The 16,104-nt window shown below is 59.4% G+C and overlaps 8 protein-coding genes and 1 non-coding gene across 9 annotated transcripts; 4 read left to right on the top strand and 5 right to left on the bottom strand.

The window, feature by feature from the left end:
• Window positions 1-3,146: 3,146 nt before the first annotated feature.
• On the bottom strand, window positions 3,147-3,218 carry EHS24_002720. The gene has a single exon. It is a non-coding gene; the product is annotated as a tRNA-Gly (tRNA).
• An 807-nt stretch (window positions 3,219-4,025) lies between these two features.
• Window positions 4,026-5,412, bottom strand: EHS24_002719 (uncharacterized protein; the record flags this gene model as incomplete). Its single annotated transcript, XM_028618446.1, has 3 exons — window positions 4,026-4,167; window positions 4,224-4,312; window positions 4,360-5,412. 3 exons carry the CDS (start codon window positions 5,410-5,412, stop codon window positions 4,026-4,028), a joined length of 1,284 nt encoding a protein of 427 aa, XP_028473402.1.
• A 104-nt stretch (window positions 5,413-5,516) lies between these two features.
• On the bottom strand, window positions 5,517-6,011 carry EHS24_002718 (uncharacterized protein; the record flags this gene model as incomplete). Its single annotated transcript, XM_028618445.1, has 1 exon — window positions 5,517-6,011. The coding sequence occupies one exon, from the start codon at window positions 6,009-6,011 to the stop codon at window positions 5,517-5,519; it is 495 nt and encodes a 164-aa protein (XP_028473401.1).
• Window positions 6,012-6,116: 105 nt separating this feature from the next.
• On the top strand, window positions 6,117-6,808 carry EHS24_002717 (uncharacterized protein; the record flags this gene model as incomplete). Its single annotated transcript, XM_028618444.1, has 2 exons — window positions 6,117-6,581; window positions 6,620-6,808. 2 exons carry the CDS (start codon window positions 6,117-6,119, stop codon window positions 6,806-6,808), a joined length of 654 nt encoding a protein of 217 aa, XP_028473400.1.
• A 71-nt stretch (window positions 6,809-6,879) lies between these two features.
• MRPL33 (39S ribosomal protein L33, mitochondrial) lies at window positions 6,880-7,139 on the bottom strand (the record flags this gene model as incomplete). Its single annotated transcript, XM_028618443.1, has 3 exons — window positions 6,880-6,920; window positions 6,972-7,078; window positions 7,117-7,139. The coding sequence occupies 3 exons, from the start codon at window positions 7,137-7,139 to the stop codon at window positions 6,880-6,882; spliced, it is 171 nt and encodes a 56-aa protein (XP_028473399.1).
• Window positions 7,140-7,485: 346 nt separating this feature from the next.
• EHS24_002715 (uncharacterized protein) lies at window positions 7,486-8,791 on the top strand (the record flags this gene model as incomplete). Its single annotated transcript, XM_028618442.1, has 2 exons — window positions 7,486-7,603; window positions 7,815-8,791. The coding sequence occupies 2 exons, from the start codon at window positions 7,486-7,488 to the stop codon at window positions 8,789-8,791; spliced, it is 1,095 nt and encodes a 364-aa protein (XP_028473398.1).
• Window positions 8,792-10,131: 1,340 nt separating this feature from the next.
• Window positions 10,132-11,443, top strand: EMG1 (18S rRNA pseudouridine methyltransferase; the record flags this gene model as incomplete). Its single annotated transcript, XM_028618441.1, has 3 exons — window positions 10,132-10,539; window positions 10,721-11,021; window positions 11,109-11,443. The coding sequence occupies 3 exons, from the start codon at window positions 10,132-10,134 to the stop codon at window positions 11,441-11,443; spliced, it is 1,044 nt and encodes a 347-aa protein (XP_028473397.1).
• A 322-nt stretch (window positions 11,444-11,765) lies between these two features.
• YOS9 (Protein OS-9) lies at window positions 11,766-13,400 on the bottom strand (the record flags this gene model as incomplete). Its single annotated transcript, XM_028618440.1, has 2 exons — window positions 11,766-12,831; window positions 12,892-13,400. 2 exons carry the CDS (start codon window positions 13,398-13,400, stop codon window positions 11,766-11,768), a joined length of 1,575 nt encoding a protein of 524 aa, XP_028473396.1.
• A 552-nt stretch (window positions 13,401-13,952) lies between these two features.
• EHS24_002712 (uncharacterized protein) lies at window positions 13,953-15,372 on the top strand (the record flags this gene model as incomplete). The annotated part of the gene is made up of 6 exons (XM_028618439.1): window positions 13,953-14,017; window positions 14,132-14,215; window positions 14,306-14,441; window positions 14,489-14,509; window positions 14,556-15,016; window positions 15,120-15,372. The coding sequence occupies 6 exons, from the start codon at window positions 13,953-13,955 to the stop codon at window positions 15,370-15,372; spliced, it is 1,020 nt and encodes a 339-aa protein (XP_028473395.1).
• Between the last annotated feature and the right edge of the window lie 732 nt (window positions 15,373-16,104).

Below are 16,104 nucleotides of genomic sequence, written 5' to 3'. Positions count from 1 at the left end.
AAAGGTCTCGCGCGAGATAAGGTGTGGTGGGGTTGGAGTGCAATTGATGCTGATGTTGCGTTGGACAGGGGGGGGCAGGGGGTGTTGAGCGGCTGCGCGCAGAGCAAGAAGGGATGTATGTATGTGTGCGCGTGTGTAAGAGTGCAAAACGGTGGTGTAGTTGATGGGGGGGGTTGTTGGTGAGTGCTGGAATGGGACGAGAGGGTTGGATATTGGATGGAAGGGTGGTGCTGGAATGAGAGACTCGGCCCCCACCCAAGCGAGCGCGGGTGTGGCTCTGGCGGCTCTTCTGCGCTGTGTCGCGCGCTCTCATGCGTCTCGCTCGCTCTCTCCCTCTCTTCCCTCTCTCTGTGCCGCTCGCAAAGGTCGGGTCGTTTGCCGAGACCCCGACCGCACATGCTGGCGCTCTAGAGTGAGGCGGCGGCGCGCGCGGCAGGCGCGAGAGCGGGCTGAGCCATGCGGGCGGCTCTGTAGCTCTGCAGATGGGTCGTGAGCGGGACTATATTCGGTGCCGATCTTACGTCACCGCGCACCCATCTCCCAACGGAACGCACTAGTGATCGCTGTCGGTGTGTGCACAAACGCACACACGCGCAAAAAGATATAAACAATATACAGGATATACAGGCGGGTTCCTTTGTTCCTCTTCCTTAACCACTCTGCCAAAACATCGTTCCTTCGGCGCCTCCTTGCCGCCACAGCACAGCCCTCTGGCACTCACTGACACGCTCACTTCATTGACACACCTCTGCCGGCTCATTTTCGTCATGGTGCCACATATCCACCAACGCCTGCCCCCCCCCCTCCAACCCCAACCGCCCACCCCCCAACCGAATTGAACCAAACCCAAGGCGACCCCGCCAGTCTCGGTAGCTCGGCTCCGAGTCTTTGTGTCAGCGCGCGTGTACGGCGCGTGTGTCGGCGCATGTGTCGGCGCTCCGAGGCACTCCGGAAATATCATTCATACCACAAGCTACAAGAGAGTGTCCTTGCCAGATCGGATTTTGCGTTCCTCGATCTGGGGTGACAGCCTGTGGCGCCATGGCTATACCTCGAGAGGTATGTATGTGTTTCCGGGGCCAGCCGAGGACACCCAGGAGGCGACCCAAACGGTGGCCGGTGGGAGGCTTTGGGGTGCGTAGAACGTTGCATACCTCGACCTGCGCAGTCGGCTCAGCCCCCGTCTATTGGCTCACGCTAATGCACAAGTTCACCCCTCTCTCCAAGGGTGGCGGTTTACGCAACTTCCGTGTCGGAGGGGGTCCCGCCACACACGAGTGTGTACATACATGGCGGCACACAACACGCACCAGACGAAACCAGAAACAAAGGCTTACCGAAGCGCCGCAGATCAAATCGGAAAGTGCCCAGCGTAAAGGCAAATGGGCGTCCAACGAGGCGTTGCGGCTAAGGGTGTATATCCATAAGGCGCAAGCCGAGGCGTCACGTTGCTCCGACGTGCCCGCCGGCCTACCCGCCCGTAAACTGGACACACGAGTGCGGCACCGTTTGGTGAGCGTCCCGGGCCACCACGGCATACCCGGTGCTCGCATTGTACTGTACAGCAGTGCCTCATCACCACAAGCGCCCCGGCAGCGCCTCGGTGAGAGCGAGAGGGGGGGTGCCTTTGCCTTGTCCTTCCTCCCCTTTCTTGACCCCTGCCGCCGGTCTGCCGAACTGCCCCCAACAGGCGCCCAAGCCGCACTCCGCCCCGCTATCTTTTTTTCCGTGTGTGTCTTCCAAAGTGTCGCAGGCGTTGCTGGGCGCTGATATATTTATTCTAGGCTGCTCACTCGCATGTTCTGCCTGAGCTGGGCGGTGTGATCTGCCAGAGCAGGGCGGTGTGATCTGCCAGTTTCACAGTGGTCACTGACATGGCCCTGCGCGGCAAGGACGAGAGGTGTAGCCGGTGCTTTATGTAAATTGGTCGGTAAACATGTGCCGAGTGCCACACCCGGCCTCCGCTGACAGAGTGCTAAACTATGTACTAGACAAGCCAAAGGACGACATGTTGTTATTACCGGTGTACTGCAGAGTTCAAAAACGAAGCAAGGGGAAGAACTCATGGGGCACGCCTTCCGGGTCAGGTATGTTACCGGCGACTGTGTCGTTCCGGCTCTCACGACCAGATCCACGTGGAGTCAAAGTCGACGGCAGTGTGGCATACTCGCAGCGGTTACACCAGTCGTGAACAAGCGCAGTGGACGTGGCGGTGAGTTGTGATTTGATGTATTATCTTGTTTTAAATGAGGTTTGATGCGTCGGTCGTTTCCTTATCTTGATCTCGTTAATAACGCCCATCCATGGCGCACTCTCTGTCGTCTCATACACTCCCTCGAGTCTCGCTCCTCCCTCGCCCTCCGAACGGCCCTTGGTAGGCTCCCCCTCTCTCTATCGTTCTGATGCTTACTGGCTCTCCTCGAACAAGTGCCACCCCCGCCAAGCTGCAGGTCATTCCAGGTTGAGTGAGGTACGGATGTACATGACGTTGCGGATGAGACATGTGCAGAGGGTGCCACGCATTTTTGTCCGCATAACAAGCCCGTCGAGCTCCGCTCCCCGCGTGGCAGTGGGCCAGAGGCCCAACTTGGCACATGTTGTGTGTCTGCGCGAGCCATATTTACTGACAACCATCGAACAATGCCACCCACCCACGCTCCCGTCGTCCACTCGAGGTACATGGAGGCACGCACAGTAGATTGTGGGCGACAAATGCGCCGGCCGCACCATCGGCCCGCCGCGTCATACTGCCGAAATCAGGTGTGGTCTGGTGAAAACCCGTAGGTGGAAGTATGGCTTTGGTCGGCGCCGATCAATAACAATCATTGTACCGATAATAAAAAATGGTCCGAAAACGGCGCCGATCCACGAGCCACTCACAGCCCCCGGTTCCCACACACTGCACCTCGGTGAGCTGGGGACAGTAAGCAGCAGACATGTCAGTGTCCGGATTGAGCAGAGGCAGAAGAGCACCTCTAGGAGTGCCTGGTAGAAGCATGGGGCGTGTCGTGCTATAAAAAAAAGAAAAACAAAGAGAGAGCCGCAGGAACAATACCGCTCAGCCGATGGTTTCAGCAAAAGCGAACACTCTCGTGTCCGACCGTACACCTCTTCAAACAGCAAGCTGCTTGAACAAGCTCCAGTTATACATCCAAGGGGACTCGAACCCCTATCCCAAGCGTGGAAAGCATGTATACTAACCCTTATACGATGGATGTAGCTGACAGAAGGATGGTGATGGCCATGAAGAAGGTGGTGGTGGTGGTGGTGGTAAACTGCCACATTGATGTGCGCGACGGGTGCGCGCCGTGTGTGTTTTGACTGAGAACCCAACTTTGCCACTGCCGAGGCTATTCCTCCAGCGTGCGCGTCTACAGTGCGGGGCGTTCCCAATCTGCCTCGGATACGGCGGTCGGAAGGGTTACCCTTTAGTGCTTCTGCTCGTTTCCTTTCAGGAGAATTCAGGACGCCGGGTCGTGTGCCATCGTGTGGCGGTGGTGGTGGCAATCGCGTCTAAACCGCGTCTAAGCGTCTTGCTTGGCATGGGTTAGTGTGGTGCTTCTGGAGAGCCAGTTCATACTACCGGTTTAACGGATGAGCCATGTATAGACCGTATTGACAAGCCTAGCGGTATTCGGGGGTTGGCCGAGTTGTGCGGGTTTTGGGGGTTGGTTGCACATGGTTCACAGTGGCATACGCGCATACACCAGCAACGAGGTTGGAGGCTTGCGACAGTGGTGCACGGGCCACAAAGGACAGTCGTCATGGCAGCGCCGCCACACCCACTACTCACCCACAAGACACCCACAACACATCCACACGAGCCTGCTCACCGCGGACATGAGACCGAGCGCACTGGATGCGCTCGGTCGTGACTGATTTTCTGGCGTGGGTAGGTACCAAAGGTACCGAACGTGCTCGACACCAAAGGCACAGCCACAGCCTTTCTTTCGAGGTGGCGCCGTCGCAGTAATGAAGCGGTAGCAACAGTGGATCTGCAGCGGACCAAGTCTGCGGAGATTGGGCTACCGTTTAACGGGCCGTTTTGTCATGTCCTCACTGACCACAGCCTTGCTGACGGACATTGTCGACCTCAGCGTTTTACAAGATGAACGGCGTGCAGAGGGCCTTACGGTGCGGGCACCGCTGCTAGCCCTTTTGCTCAGGCTATGACCTAGAATACATCCTAAACAACATACGTGTATTAACCACCCTACACTAACCCAGCTCGAAGCATCACAGCTCCAAAATCATCGAATGACAGTCCTCGCCCCTCGTTCTGAGTGGAAAAGAGGGACACCATGTCTGTAATCTGCATACCGTGTCAGCTTCCAATGGCAATTGGTCCAGACAGCTCACCTCTTCGTCCGACCACATTTCACCCATCTCCCTCGCCCACCGCTTGACGTCGTCCCTTGAGAGGATAAAGTTACTTTGCCCAGATCCAGGAGCCGGTGCGGCAGCGGTGGGGGGCTTGAGCATGTCCCAGAGTTCGCGGGCCAGTGCGCGCTGAGCCGTTGAGAGCTTGGCAACGGGGGCCGCTTCCAGGCCAGTCCTGCGAGTTCGGCGCTTGGGCTTGGCTGTAGATGTCGAAGGACCGGCGCCGTAGCCGCCATCGTCATCTTCCTCCGGTTCGTCGTCGTCGTCATCGCTGGGCCGGAACGCATCCGTGTCATTGTCATCCGACGAGAGGTCCTCCTCCACATCTTCATCGTCCTCTCCGCCTCCGTCTCCCTGCCCTGGTCCGTCGTCCTCGGGCAGCAACGCAGCGCATACAGCTCTGAAATCCCTCCTGCTAACGGCACCCTCTCCTTCTCCTTCAGTCCCGTTCCCGTCCCAGCCGGACGCACTCGCACGGAAGACGGCCAGCACGTCCTCGTCAGCAGGGAGACCGAGCGCGCCGAGCAGGGACGGCACGAGCCGGAGGGGAATGCGTTCGTCCGAGTTGGTTGCGACAGGTGTTGCAGGAGTGGCGCGTGTGGATCCCCGTGAAGGACCGCCAGAGTCGGTTGGGATAAAGCCTCCATCGTCATCGTCGTCGGCAATGAAGCCTCCCCCGTCGTCATCGGGAAGGAAGCCGCCGGCGTCGTCGTCGGGGAGGAAGCCCCCACCGCCCCTATCGTCGTCCGGGATGAATCCACCCGCATCGTCATCAACGATGAACCCGCCACCTCCGTCATCGTCGTCGGGGATGAACCCTCCCCCTCCCTCCTCCTCGAGGGTTACTGCGGCCGCCGCTGCCGTGGACCGTGTTGATCGAGTCTTGCCATTGGAAGTGTTGTTGTTGAGTCTTCTCCGCTTGCTTTGCCGACCACCCGCTGACCGAAGACCTTTATTGAACGCTTTGTCGACGGCACGCTGCGTCCTTGCGCTGAGAGCGAGAAAGTCGGCGTCCGCTTCAGCGTCAGCCATGGCGATGTGGTGGATGTGGATGAGTGGGAGAATGCAAGGAAAGTGGTTGACTGGACTGCCTCCACTTTCCGTCATGTGTGTGTGTGTTTTGCTTCCGCTCTACGTCAGAGCCAGTCGTAGATGACATGCCGAGATGTGCTTCTCTTGTAAACACCACCCAACACACCACCACCCTCCAGCTCTCTCGGCAGACCATGTCCCTCCTCGACATCGGTGGCAAGTGCTACACTTGCTCTCTTGTCGATTTCCTCCCCTTCACCTGCCCCCATTGCGCCCATGTGTTCTGTAAAGACCACGTCCACGGCCACGGGTGCGCTGACGCCTCCACCGACGACGCTGGACCGAGCAGGACACTGTTGCCAGCGCGCATAAAGGGAGAATGTGCTCGGAAGGGGTGCACGTCTGAGACTATCGAGAGCGTTGGCGGTCTGGAAGCAGGTGTGGAGGGCGGGGCCGGCATTGCCAGGGAGGTGCGGTGCGCCGGGTGTGGGGAAGCGTATTGTATCAAGTGAGCCGAAGGAAGCAGGTGTTCGTCTAACAAATTGCACCTGGGACACAAACCTCATGGAACTGAACAACACTGACTGGAACCCAGACATCGAGCTCAAGACTCGCACGACTGCACCGCCCCACGAGACTACAATGTTCGCAGCGACGCCGGCCTGGAGAGGCAGAAACACGCTCAAGAAGTACTGGCACGCACCATGCCTTCGGCTACCGGCAAGCGGAGGTTGGCGATGCCAGAGCAGATCGACCGCACACGGGTGGCACCTGCTCCAGACCCAGAACGTCTGCCGCCCTCTGTGATTGCCGAACGGGCTGCAGCTGCTGCCGCTGTCTCGTCGTCGGCGGCGGCCGCATCTCCGCCTCCGCGCCCCCCAGTAACTGCTCAGGCGACAACAGCGGCAACAATTCCCTCGTCCTCCTCTGTTCCAGCCCCAACACCCGCAGACGAGAAACACCACAAGCTCCACTGTGTCAAGCTCCGTTCCCTCGCAAAACCCCTCGACCCCAAAGTCCCTCGAGACACGAGCCGCGCCGTCGAGTGGACAGTGGACGAGACGGGCGACAAGGTCCGCGCATGGCTGGGCGGAGTTGGCAAGTACGCGCCAACCACAACGGCAGCGGCACTCGGCACACGCAAGGCAGAGCGCATATGGGTCCCGGACGTAGGTGTTTGGCAGCCTTGCTCGAGCTAACCCGCCAGGTCATGCCGGGAGGCAAGCTGTTCGACACACTGGTCCCCCAGTCCAAGCTCGCGCGCGATGGTATCTCCATCCTCTGTATCTCGCAGAAACCAGGGCCGCGCACCGCCGTCGTCCTGGACCTTGCGACGTCGGCGGGGGAACAAATGAACATGGGTGACGTCCTCGTTCTCGTTCGCGGATGGCCTTGATAGAGAAACAATGGGTGGTTTGGGGAGTCGGGTATACATGCATAGGGTATCCGCCTGCTTGGCGTGGCAGACTACTTGATTTTTTGCTCGACGAAGAGGACGTGCTTCTTGACTGAAGTGAAAGCGTGAGTAACATGACGAACAACAACATACGAGGACGTACCGACAGGGTCGTACTTCATGAACGAGATCTTGTCGCCGAGACGCGCGCGCGAGGTGGTGTAGAAGAAACCAGTGAGGGCGCTCGACACGAGACGCACGAGAATGCGCCTGTCTGTTAGCTCAAATGTCGCAGGCCCTGTGCTTACTTCTGCTTTGCCTTGGGTGCCATCGTTGCTTGCTTGCGGTGGTGGTCGTTGGAGAAAGATGGACGGCCGACCATGTCCAAGATCGCCCGGCGGAGGCTTACGTAAACGGCAGTGACCAGAAGTGCCACGCTCACGTGGCGATGGGGGCACAAATTGCCGGAATATAATGCCGCTGGGGAAATTGGCGGGCGCAGGCAGCCTGCCCGCCAGGCCCTGGGTGTGCACTCCGCCTGGCAGTGCAGCGCGTGCAGTCGATCTTTTACGACGAGCTCACCATCCTCTTCCCCCCCAGCCTTCAACACAGCTTTTGTAAGTGTAGACAGAGAGAGACCAGCTCCTTCTTCTCGTCACTCACACTCTCTCAGCAAAATGGCCGCTCGCCCGACTGTCTCCATCTTCTCCGCCGCCGGCGAGTCCTCGGGCTCCGTCGCCCTCCCTGCCGTCTTCACTGCGCCCATCCGCATTGACGTCGTCCAGCAGGTCCACAGTGAGTAGCCGCAAATCCCACATACGCAAAAAGGTCGCGCATTGCAGAGCACAGGAGGCGAGGAGAATGGGCTGTTTAGCAGCGCCGAGGGGAGCTGGAGCCGCCGTCCAGGAAATTTGGGAGAGGGACCTGCCGAAAGTGCTCTGTGACAGCGAAACCTGTGGACAATTTCTTTTGCGATGGCGCGCAGACGACTGACGACCCCCTCCAGAGTCGATCGCCAAGAACCGTCGCCAGGCTTACGCCGTCGCCGAGAACGCCGGCCACCAGACCTCGGCTGAGTCGTGGGGCACTGGTCGTGCCGTCGCCCGTATCCCCCGTGTCGGCGGTGGTGGTACCCAGCGCTCGGGCCAGGCTGCCTTCGGCAACATGTGCCGTGGCGGTCGCATGTTCGCCCCCACCAAGACCTGGCGCAAGTGGCACGTCAAGGTGAACCAGAACCAGCGTCGCTTCGCCGTCGCCTCGGCTCTCGCCGCCTCGGCCGTCCCCTCGCTCGTCCTCGCTCGCGGCCACCGCATCGAGCAGATCCAGGAGGTCCCCCTCGTCCTTTCGTCGTCGGTTGAGTCGATCAACAAGACCAAGGCCGCCGTCGAGCTCCTCAAGACCGTCGCCGCTTACGCCGACGTCGTCAAGGTCTCGAACTCGCGCAAGATCCGCGCCGGCAAGGGCAAGTTCCGCAACCGTCGCCACCGCCAGCGTCGCGGCCCCCTCGTCGTCTACGGCAAGGACGAGGGCCTCGTTCGCGCCTTCAAGAACATCCCCGGTGTCGAGACCTCGCCCGTTGACGCCCTCAACCTCCTCCAGCTCGCCCCCGGTGGTCACGTCGGCCGCTTCGTCATCTGGACTGAGGACGCCATCAAGTCGCTTGACTCGATCTACGAGAACAAGTCGGGCTTCACCCTCCCCACCGCCAAGATCTCGAACACCGACGTCACCCGTCTCATCAACTCGGACGAGATCCAGTCGATTGTCCGCCCCGCCGGCCAGCCCACCCAGAAGCGCCCCTTCACCCAGAAGAAGAACCCCCTCCGCAACAAGGCTGTTCTCTTCCGCCTCAACCCCTACGCCAAGACCCTCCGCCGCCAGGAGCTCCTCCGCCAGGAGCGCAAGGCCGCCGGCAAGACCAAGAAGACTGCTTCCACCGGCAAGGCCGGCGAGGCCTTCCTTGCCACCCTCCACGCCGCTTAAGCGTCGTCTGGGATCTTATCCAGGGATTGTATTGGTGTTGGATGCATAGCCTCCATACGCTGCTGCCCTTTAATATTGCACGCACACGGAACACAGAGAATTAGAGATCTTTTGTGGGTGCCACTACTGATGTCGATCTGCCGCTGCGCAGGCTGGTCCGTTGCGTGACCGGGTGCAAGGAAATCTCAGAATTTTGGGCTTTTACGGATTATTTTGATTCCGTGCGATGAAATGCCCTGGGTGGGACGAGAGGGTTGAGGGTGTGGCATGTGGCGTGATGCGACGACAGAACTCAGTGCTACCTTCGATTTGAGAAGTCGCGTTGGTGTCAGTCGCCCACGAGAGAGAGGGTGGGCTTTGTAGCAAAAGGTCGCAGGCAGAGGTTGAGCTTGTGTTCGACCAATTCCTTGCGGCAGGCGATGTTCACCCTACGGCCCGCATCGACTTGCGTATTCTCCCTTTGCCCTGTGTATCCTTCCTGTCGACGCCTGTGTTTATCTGTATTGGTTGTTACCGGAGCCACCCAGTTGTCCCATACACACGCCAGTGCACTGCCTTTGCTCTACACGCTGAGCTTCTGTCGCTCATGGTACGCCCATTGACCGATTCCCTAATGAGGAACCTTACATATCGTGGTCTCCGCGTATCAGGAAGGAGGGCATGTGTAGCATGCGGAGGCTGACAGTTCTGTTACAGATCGACATCGAGGAGGTAGACCTCCAAACTGACATTCGAGAACGACATAATTGACGGCGAAATACAAAGATCCAGGACATGATGAACACTAGGTGCGACCTGGATGAAGATATGAAGACGGATTACACGAGTCCTAGCTCAGTACAGTATTCATTCCGGCGCATTGAGGCCAACGCTTGGCTCTAATGACTCTGAACCAATAAGTACACCGTCGGGACCGTAAGAGGTGGGTGTACAAGGGGTATAGGTGATGTGCCGGCCGCGTCACACGCTGGTACGCTGGCCGTTGCCACGGTACCATGTTGCTCTCGCCCTGCCTCATCTGCAGACTACCATTTTACGTTGCCTTGCTCTGCAGCATGTATGTTGCTCAATTCAACTCTGACTACATAAAATGATACACACTTGACTATGCCCCATCCCGGGCGCCAACGGGATTCCCGTGTACCGGTTATGTGATGCTGTGTGCACCGATGGCTTTTTTCCTTACTCTTTGTTGCTTCCCGATTTGAGTTGGAGGATTTCAGAAATTTAACGTACTATTTTGATTCCGTCACTCGTCCGGTCCCTGAGTGCATCTTGTGGAATGACCATCAACTCGAACTTTCACCAAAGACATCTCTTCCACAACTATCACCCCAGCCATGTCCTCCCACCGCTCCTCCAGCCCTCCCAAGAGGCGCGCCTCCAACCCCGCGACATCCGACCTCCACAAGTCATCCAAGATGAGCGCTGAGGCCCCCGTCTTCCAGCCCCGCGGTGCCGATACCAAGCCCTCCGTCAAGGACGAGGAGTACGATCCCGCGGTCGCAGCGTCGTCCAGCTCGGCCCCCGCTCCTCTGGGTCCGGGAGAGACTCGCGGTGCCCAGGAGCTCTCTGCCGAGACCCGTGCTGCTCTCAGTGCTGCTGTCTCGGCCTCGCGCGTCACCCGTCCCCTCCCCAACAGCCGCCGCCAGGCAGTCGCCGCCAACATGGTCCCCCAGGCCGCAACAGTGGCCAAGTCGGGCGAGGAGAAGGAGAACCGTCGTCGTTTGATTGTTGTGCTTTCGCAGGTACGTTGAAAGACCGAAGTGACGGGGGCACGCGCCCTGCCAAGGCATTCCAAGCTGGAGACCGCGGTGGTCTTGTGACACCGCGTGGTGCATCATCCACCATCTCTGAAAGGCAGGACGTTCGCCCCAATCTCGCCCGTACCCCGGCCGAGCGACCACAGGTTACTAACCACCATCGCAGGCTTGTCTCGAGGCATACCGCGTGTCGTCTGGTAGCGGCGGCAAGAACAGCTCGGGCAAGGAGGCCAAGTATGCTCTCCTGAACTGTGACGACCACCAGGGCATCCTGGCCAAGACTGGACGCGACATTGCCGACGCTCGTCCCGATATCACCCACCAGTGTCTCCTTACTCTCCTCGACTCGCCCCTCAACAAGGCCGGTCTCCTGCAGGTGTACATCCACACCGCCAAGGGCGTGCTCATCGAGGTCAACCCCAGCGTGAGGATACCCCGCACGTTCAAGCGTTTCTCGGGTCTTATGGGTAAGTGACGAATGAAGGACGCAGCCGCGTGGCGTAGTCGTCTCGGTTGCTGTATGCTGCAGGCGAACTCTACTAACTCGTCCACAGTGCAGCTCCTGCACAAGCTGTCGATCCGCGGTGTTCAGGGCTCTGAAAAGCTCCTCCGTGTGATCAAGAACCCAGTTACCGACCACTTCCCCACCAACACCATCAAGCTCACCCTGTCCGGTGACGCCCCCACCGTTCGCCTGTCCCAGTTCCTCCCCACCCTCCCCGAGTCGCACAGCGTTGCCGTTTTCGTCGGTGCCATGGCCCGTGGTGCGGACAACTTCGCCGACGCGTACGTCGACCAGAAGATCTCCATCTCGGACTATTCGCTGTCGGCCTCGGTTGCGTGCGGCAAGTTCTGCTGCGCCATGGAGGAGATGTGGGACATTGTGTAAACCCCTCGACCCACCGTACCCGACTCTTGCGACTATTTGCCCACCTAGCCTATCCTCTCTATCCATTGCCCGTGTTTCCCTATCGTATCCTACCCAACAGTCCATGGCCTCATCGCGCCAACCACCCCCCCGTCTCGAGAGATCGATCCACCAAGTGATCGTACCAGTTTTCGTCCATTTCTCGCGTCAACCGCCTGCCTCGTAAAATGTCCCTGTGTATGCATCTAGCTGTCACCAACGTTGAGAGAGAGAGAGAGAGAGAGAGAGCGACAGTTCTTCATTGAGGTATTAGTGTAAGACGAAGCAGACTAATGACATCCATCTACAACTCATCATGGTTCACCTTCTCCTCGTTGCGGACTGCCTTGTCCTCGCCGTCATCGCCATTCAGTTCCTTGTCGATAAGAGCCTGCAGTTTCTCCAGGAACCCGCGCCTCTCCTCGCCGGATACATGCAACACACTGTCAACCTCGACAGGCTGCATCTCGCCGGCCTCGTCTTCGGCGAACGTGAGGACGACCATGTCAGCAACGTCGTCAAACGAGACTTGGTCCACGTGCCCGTCGTCGCCGGCGTCACCGTAATGCGCCTCATCGTCCTTGACATCGCCACCGCTGTACGAGTTCTTGATGATCTCCTCGAGCTTGCGTTGGAGGTCAAGGCCGAGGCTTTCCATGCCGACCACGCCATTGGCGAGGTTGAGCTTCCTGCCAGCAGACTCGGCCTGCGCCTGGCTTTGGGCCTGCTGGGCAAGCGCCTCAACGTTGACTTCGGCTGGGCGGTCGGGGAGGCGCAGACGCGCTTCTTCGTCCTCGAAAACGTGCGGCTCGGTCTCCCAGCGCGTAAACTCGTCGTCGTCCACGACCTCGCGACAGCGGATGGGGGCGGGCACAATGTCGTCGGCGGTCTGGGGACGGAACCCGGGCAGAGAGCACAGGTGCGGGCTGTGAATGACCATGACGTACTTGCAAATGTCAATCTCCTTGACCATGTAGATCGCGTCGCCGCTCGTCATGCTGCAGTGCACCTGCACCTCGACCTCGCGGGGCCGGCCAGTCTTGTCGCACCGCGTGCCGTCTGTCCACCGCTGGACGAGGTATCGGCTAGCGGGACTGACACCCAGAGTCACAGTCTGTTCGGGGGCGAGGTCGTCGTGGTGCCCGTGTCCATGGTCCTGAGCGTGGGCTTGGGCAGCCTGACGCTGGGCGACGGTACCTCCCCGACGCTGGCCGGGAGGGAGCGCGCCCTTGCTCCGCTTTTGCGGGTGCGCCTGGCCGAGCGTGTATGCATCGAACATTGGGTCCTCCTTTGGCGTGTATCCCTCTGGCGGCGCCGGGACCGTGTGAACTGCCTCGCGGAACTGTCGAATGTAGTTGTTATGGCAGTACCTAGAGAACACAGTCAGTACACCTTCGCACGTGAACCAGAGGGGTGGGTTGCAAACTCACGCGTAGGTGAACCAGGTGTGGCGGGCGTAGAGGCATTGACCGTCGAGATGCTTCAGAGCCTGCCAGCTCGCCACGGGATCCGGGTCTGGCTCGTCTTTCAGGTGTGTCGCAGTTTGGGACTGTTCTGCCGTGGTGTTCGTCGAAGGCATAGCGCAGAGGTACGTGTGCGCCCCGCCATCGCTCCCTGGCGGAGTGTAGTGGAGGGTCACAAGCTCGAGCGTCTTGGGCCTCGGTGGCGGCGATGTGGAAGACCCTTGCTCTCCCTCTCCCTCTGAACCATCAATAGTCGCAGGCGATCGGGGACGCAGCTCCAAAAAGTCATCATCGACCACGATGCCCTCGGCGCGACAGCGGTCCGCGTCACTCGCCGCCAGAGGAAGCTCGTTGAGGAACTGCACCTCATATTTGGGGAAAGCGGCCAGGTCTTGCAGTCCAGCCGCAGGAGAGCGGATGGAGAGTGCCGGGGACAGTGCCGATAGTGCCAGGAGGTAGATGGCAAGATGCGACATGGTTGCGTGGAGAATAGATCAACGGCAGAAACGACCTGTTCGCGGTCGATGCGTCGTCAGACACGTCAGTTGTCGAACCAGGTGGAGGTGGCGCGGTGGCAGATTACGAGCCAACAACAAAGCGCTCTCTCGGTCTCTTTCATGTCCATAAACCCATTACAAGTGCTCCTAAATGCGGTTAGGATGTTGAGAAGTAATAGGGGTGGGTACCGGTTCACTGCATGCATGGACGGAGCCTTCCTTCGCCCAGGAATAGGCCGACAGACGATCGTTTTAGGGGGCTAGATCTTGCTTGTGGGATCATGCATCCAGTGGGAGCGGCTCATATCATTGTGGCCCACCCCTCCCTCCCTCTGAACAGGTCTCACACTTCGCACGGTGGCTGTGGACGCGTGGACGGGCGGTTTGCGTCGTCGTGTTTTGGTCGGTGGACGAGACGTCGGCTTCCTCCGTGTGCCGGGCCCTCCGGCTACTGAATAGTGACATCAACCCCATCGCCTGGGTGACATCTGCACGTTCAACAACACTCTTCGCCACCATACTCGTCCCGCAATGACACCACGCAACCCCGATCCTATCGAGAGTCTTGTACTGCCCCTCAAGCCTGAGTCGCTCCAGTGTGTACACGTCTGCATTCCACTGGTGCCCACCCGCCTAGATCCCGGCGATCACCGCGAGCCGCCCGCCCCGTTGTCGCGTCTCAGTTGAGAAGCCAGCACTGACACACGCAGATGCCTGTACCGGTTTATGGAGTACAAGCGCACACCGCTGCCGCACCCCGTACCCAAGAGCCGCATGGCGGCCGTGGCCATCGTGTACGTTGCCCTCCTTTCGGCTTGCCTCGACGCGTTCCACTGCTGGTCGTGCCCCCACTGACACCTGACATCATACTGACGCCTGTGCAGGCTGTTTGTCGGGCGCAAGGGCGACCTATATGTTCTCCTCTCTACGCGCTCGGGTGAGCTCCGAACATACGCCCACGACACAGCCCTGCCCGGCGGTAAATATGAAGAAGGCGATGAGGACGAGGAGGGTACTGCGGTGCGTTGCGAACGTCATCATAGACTGCCAGGGTACTAACGCTGCAGCGTCGCGAGGCCTATGAGGAGGTATGTGTAGTTTGATCTCACGTAAAGGTGACAAGCTGACAGCCAGATTGGTCTCCCCATCGACAAAGAGCGCGTGCGGTGCCTCTGCATGCTGGACCCCTTCCTCGCCGGCAACCAGCTGATCGTTACACCTGTGGTCTTCCTCAACATTGACCGGCGTATCAACCCTGTCCTGAACCCCGCCGAGGTCGAGTACCTCTTCAGCATGCCATTGACTGCCTTCCTGTACGACAGGCCACAGGACATTCCAGGCTGGAACTTTGGCTTCTCTGAGAAGGTCCGGCGGGGAGCCGACACCATGCCGACGACCATGGCCCCGCCAATGCGACCCGACTATGCCAGTGACCCCGTTGTGGGCAGTGCCGACGCTCCCAGTATTGGTGGGCGTGAGGGCGTCGCCTACTACCAGTACCGCGACGTGGCGTGGGGAGGCGGCGTGGTGCGTATGCACCGCTTCCTCACTGGCAGGGAGGGTGGTGGTGTCAAACCGGTGTACGGTCTGACTTCGTGAGTACAATGGGTGCACGAGCCAGAGCTATTGGGCGGGCTTGTTCGTTAGCTCGATGGCTTGTGTGCTCAGGAGAGAGACGCTGTCCTAACAGCCTCCCAGTAACATCCTCATCCACGCCGCGGTAGTTGGGTTCGGACACCCGCCAAGCTTCCAGGTATTCGCTCCCGGTCAACCGACTATGGCCCAGCGCGTCCGCCACGAGATCACACGCGGAGACGGCGGTCCCCTGCGACGTGCAGTGGAGAAGGGTGGCATGCTGGACGCCTGGCTCAACGATAATAGCCCAGGAGCCTATGAGGGCGTGGGCAAGTATGATAAAGTGGACAAGGAAGGCGACAAGGCCAAGTTGTAGACCGCACGGGCGCAGGCGCGCAGGGTTTCCCATGCAATAGTCAATAGTTAGTACCCCCACAAGTGAGAGATATGCTTGCCTTGGGAGACCAAACTCTCGCCGGCTATGGCTGCACTGGACCGAGCAGAGTGGATTTCGGCTTTCGCTCAACTACCCCGCATTTCTCAGAGGTGCCTATGCCAAGCCGAACCGAAGGTATCACCACACATCTAATGCTGCCTGCGGGGCCACAACTCACGTCGCGGCGACATGCAGCAGGAGTTGGCCCGACCTCCCGATCTCCGACCAAAGCAGGTTGCGGGGCTCACAGGACCGCTTCCGTTGCTCTCTAAAGGAACGGAGGGCGGCAACGACCGCTGGAAACACGAGACGGACAAACCCCGCACAAGACTGGCCGCCACCCACGTCAAGTTTGCCTATTGTCAGCAGTAAAAGAGTGGAGGGCCATGTCGGCTCGCGGGGGGCATTTCACCGGGAGCTGAGTAGCCGAGTAGTACTCTCGAGATTCTATCTGTGCAGGCGCGGTATGGGGAATTCATGGCCGGAATGGCGACACGGCAGGCATGAGGGCGTAAGGCGGAGGAAAGAGCAAGTCAGAATGGGTGAATTTAGGTCGCAAATGGGTGGAGGCTGGCCAGTCTGCTACTGGTGCAAGTGCTCGTCACAAGTAGAGGTCTAGGCAGTGCATCTACAGCATCTACGCCTTGGAATACAAATGGCTACGCTGGAATC

Source organism: Apiotrichum porosum (genome assembly GCF_003942205.1).
Source record: "Apiotrichum porosum strain DSM 27194 chromosome Unknown scaffold_13, whole genome shotgun sequence".
NCBI lineage: Eukaryota > Fungi > Basidiomycota > Tremellomycetes > Trichosporonales > Trichosporonaceae > Apiotrichum > Apiotrichum porosum.
This window is presented reverse-complemented; position numbering and strand designations above follow the sequence as displayed.